The sequence below is a fragment of the Marmota marmota genome, unplaced genomic scaffold (genome assembly GCF_001458135.2).
Source record: "Marmota marmota marmota unplaced genomic scaffold, marMar, whole genome shotgun sequence".
Taxonomy (NCBI): domain Eukaryota; kingdom Metazoa; phylum Chordata; class Mammalia; order Rodentia; family Sciuridae; genus Marmota; species Marmota marmota.
The window spans coordinates 4,410,334-4,413,766 of NW_026000241.1; the positions used below are offsets into that span (position 1 = coordinate 4,410,334).

Here is a 3,433-nt window from a genome sequence, read left to right on the forward strand (position 1 = left end):
GGGGGGGAGGGAGACACACATATTTACCTAACTTTTCCTTCTCTCCAGACCTGGAGTTTCTGCAGGTGGAGAAGAAATGCCCAATTCTTCACAACCTACAGGTCTGTTTCCTTGGGCTCCTACACAGTCAAGATCCCAGCCTTCCCCTGGCCAACTGTGTAACCTGCGACAAGATCCTGCCACTCTCTGAGCTTTGAGGGGATTTCTAAGGTTCACTGGGTACTGACCAGCTAACCCTCAGCCCAAATGAGTCTCACTTCACTATTACCCTGCTGCCTGACACCTGTAGGTGCCACCACGTCTCCAAGTTTTGCATGTGTGGAGATCCCTGCCTGGATACCTCCCACCAGCTTTGAAGGCTGATCATCTCTCATCCTGTTTCTTTCACTATCTGGCAGACTACTGGAGGCTCCAAGGCTGGGCTAGGTACTTCCTCCACTCATAGCCCCAGCAACTGGGCCACAACATGTGCACAGTGTGCTTCCATCTCCCCTGCTCCAGATGGTGGGGTCCATGGTCGCTGCTGTGTCCCAATACTAGGCCCACAAAGATGCCTCTGTAAATACCTGAGCAACGTGAGTGGTGCTGATGGGCAGGACCCACAAGGATGCAGCACAGTGGAAAGGGATGAGGGCTGTTGAGCCATGTGACTGCCATGTTCTGTGACCTTAGGCAATGTATTTCACCACAAAGTCTTGGTCTTCCCAATCCCTAACAGGGGATAATAGTCACCAAGGCTACCCCACAGGATTCTTTTAAGAATGAAGTGAAATGATCACAGAAAGGGTATGGCATGTTGGAAACCTCTGACAAGGTGTTTGGAAGTTCCTGAAAAACAGCCTTTGGGGACAGGCCAAGGAGATGAAGGGAGAAGTCTGATGTATCGACCCACTATTCTCCAGCCACATCAGGCTCCAGCCTGGTCCTTGAAAAATGCCAGGCTCCTGCCCACCACAGGACCTTTAAACTTGCTCTTCCCTCCATCTGGCATGCCTTTCCCACCATTCATCTCATGCTCCACTCAAATGCCACCTTCTCAGGGAGGCTTTCCCAGGTCCCTTAGGCATGATACTGGAACTTTGTTTAATACCTTCACAGTCTGTGTCACTACCTGCACTTACAATATGTGTTTAGTTACTTGTCATCCATCTTCCCTTCTAGAATACCTTTGCCCAGAGGGCAGGAACTCTGGCATCTTTTGTTAATAGCTGTTTTCCCAGCACCCAGAACAGAGCCTGGCACATAGTAGGTGCTCAGTATTTAATGCATTAATAACAAATCTTGAGATGGGGACAAAGTGAGATACCCTTTTGCAGGGCAAACCAATGCACCAAGGGGTGGCAGGCATCCCCGACTCCCCAGTCTTTCCCTAGCCACTAGAGGGCACAAGCTGTTTTGGCCCATGGCTCTGGAGCAAGAATTCCCAAGACTGAAAAGAGGACCTGAGAAAGACTGATGGGAATAAGGTGCACCTGGGGAACAGGTATGCTTGAGGCAGGTTGCTCAGGATGCCAAGATGGGCATCTGGGTCCAGTTAGTTCTGGCTCAGAGGTGGGAGCCAGGCCAACCTGAGTTTGAGTCCTAGCTCCTTGCCACCTAACGGGGGGGGGGGGGGGGAGGGTCTTGGTTTTCACAATTCTAAAATGGGAAACTAGAGTGCAAAGAGAAGGCTCTGGACTTCCAACTCAGACCCTGCTGTGCTATGTAACCTGGATCTCTCTGAACTTTGGGGAACAGGCTGAATGTTCCTTCAGGGCCACAGGGCCCACCTTCTTACCAGAAATGCCACCTCTGCCATCCAGAATGTCCCGGGGGCCTTCTTTGGTGATAGGCAGGTAACGGGTAGACCGGAAGATACTACCTTCCCCTTCAGCAGCCTCGGCCCCACCCTCGATGTCCTCCCTCGGAGCTGGGCCAGGCAGTCTCTCTGGGCCTCGAGGACGATCTGGGGCGGCCAGGCCACCTGCCAGGGGCCCCTCCATGGGTGCTCTCTGCTTGACTCCTCTCAGTGCTGGATTGGCTCAGCGGGTCATTGTGGGTCTGGAGACAGAGAGGGGGCAATGCTTAGCAGAGGTAAGAAAAGGACTTCTCAGTTTTTTCTCCCTCAAAACTCTAATCCTTACCCTTGTAGTTCATTCCCTCAGTTTACCTCCCAGTCCAAGTGGGCTAGATAAATGGTGCTGAGGTCCCATCCTTACATATTATATTCCAATGACCCCTTCTAGCAGCATGCCTCCATCTCCCACGGATAACCCCTTTATTTACTGAGATCCTTTCCTGCCTCAGTTTACCCCATTTTTACACTGCACACCCAGCCACCTTATTTTCTTCCATCATGAATCCTATCACTTTTCTCAGATTCCTCTGTCCATTCACAGACAGCGTCACCTTAGCCAGTCGCACCCTGGCTTCTCTGCACGTGCACACCGTATGGCCATGCCTGTTTCCTCACATCCCAGCCACTTCCACATTCTGACCCTATACACTTACTTAAGTCCCCCCATCATTACCCTTTTACTTTTCTCACTTGGGTTGCCCATATCAATTACCCATGCACTTTTCCCACACTCCAACCCTCCCCCGAAAGACCTTAGGGTTCTCCAGCGTTAACCCCTTCACACCCACATACAGCCTCAAGTGACCCTACCAATTAACCCTTTTGCTTCTCACCAGCATGATCCCTCACGCATACCCAGCCTGGGTTCCTCCATTCCCCACCCTCCACCAAGAATGCTCTGGTCCGAGGCCAAAAGGGACCCCTGGGGCTTCTGGTCCAGAAACGAGGACCCCAGGGAAAGGGGGCTGTCTCTCCACCTATAAATACCTTCAAGGTAACGGCAGAAAGTGAAGGGCAGGAATGAGGCGCCCTCCCCAGGGAGATGGTGGGGAGGCCGGGCCCAGGCAACCGGGGCGGGGCCGGGGCTCCAGGCCTGGTTGCAGGCGCTGACCTCAGGGGGCCTGGGGCTCCCAGGGGGCCTGTCGGTGGACTGGCAGTCTTGGTGGGGGTTCCTGGCCAGGCCTGGAGGAAGCACCTGCAGGTGCCCACCGGGTGGGCACTGCCCGCGGGGAACAGGCTGGACCGCAACTTCGGAGCACTTTGGCAGCTTGGGGAGGGGGCTCCTGGCCAGACGCCCCCAGAGGGCCGCAGAGACGGGGGCTGCGCCGCGCTGGCGCACCCCTTGGGGGTCCTGGGTCCCGGGGATGCGCGCTTCGCCCGTGCACCCCGGGGCGGGAGACCCCGCGGGGCCGCGGAGGTAGGGGGAGACACCTGCCTGCCCCAAGACCCCCGCCCCTCCCCCCACCTGCACGGCCCCGCCCCCGACCAGGCCCCCGCCCCTGCAGGCCCCGCCCCCGCCCCCCCGCCCTGGGGGGGTCCCGCCTGGCCCGGCCCGGCCCAGGCCTCCCCCTCCCCGCTCCGGCTCCGCCCCGCCCT

General features: G+C 56.4%; 1 protein-coding gene across 10 annotated transcripts in view; it reads right to left on the reverse strand.

Annotated features, from left to right (window-relative positions):
• Nucleotides 1-3,238, reverse strand: part of Wiz (WIZ zinc finger) — a 23,755-nt gene extending 20,517 nt beyond the window's left edge. Inside the window, exons 1-2 of one of the 10 annotated variants that reach the window (XM_048794778.1) lie at nt 3,033-3,238; nt 1,778-2,040 (exon numbers count right to left, since the gene is read on the reverse strand). In XM_048794778.1, the coding sequence (XP_048650735.1) occupies nt 1,778-1,982 (205 nt within the window). In that variant the 5' untranslated portion in view covers nt 1,983-2,040; nt 3,033-3,238. Of the gene's footprint in view, nt 1-1,777; nt 2,041-2,824 lie in introns of those variants that run through there. The other 9 variants (XM_048794774.1, XM_048794771.1, XM_015489178.2 and 6 more) reach the window with 9 other exon arrangements.
• Between the last annotated feature and the right edge of the window lie 195 nt (nt 3,239-3,433).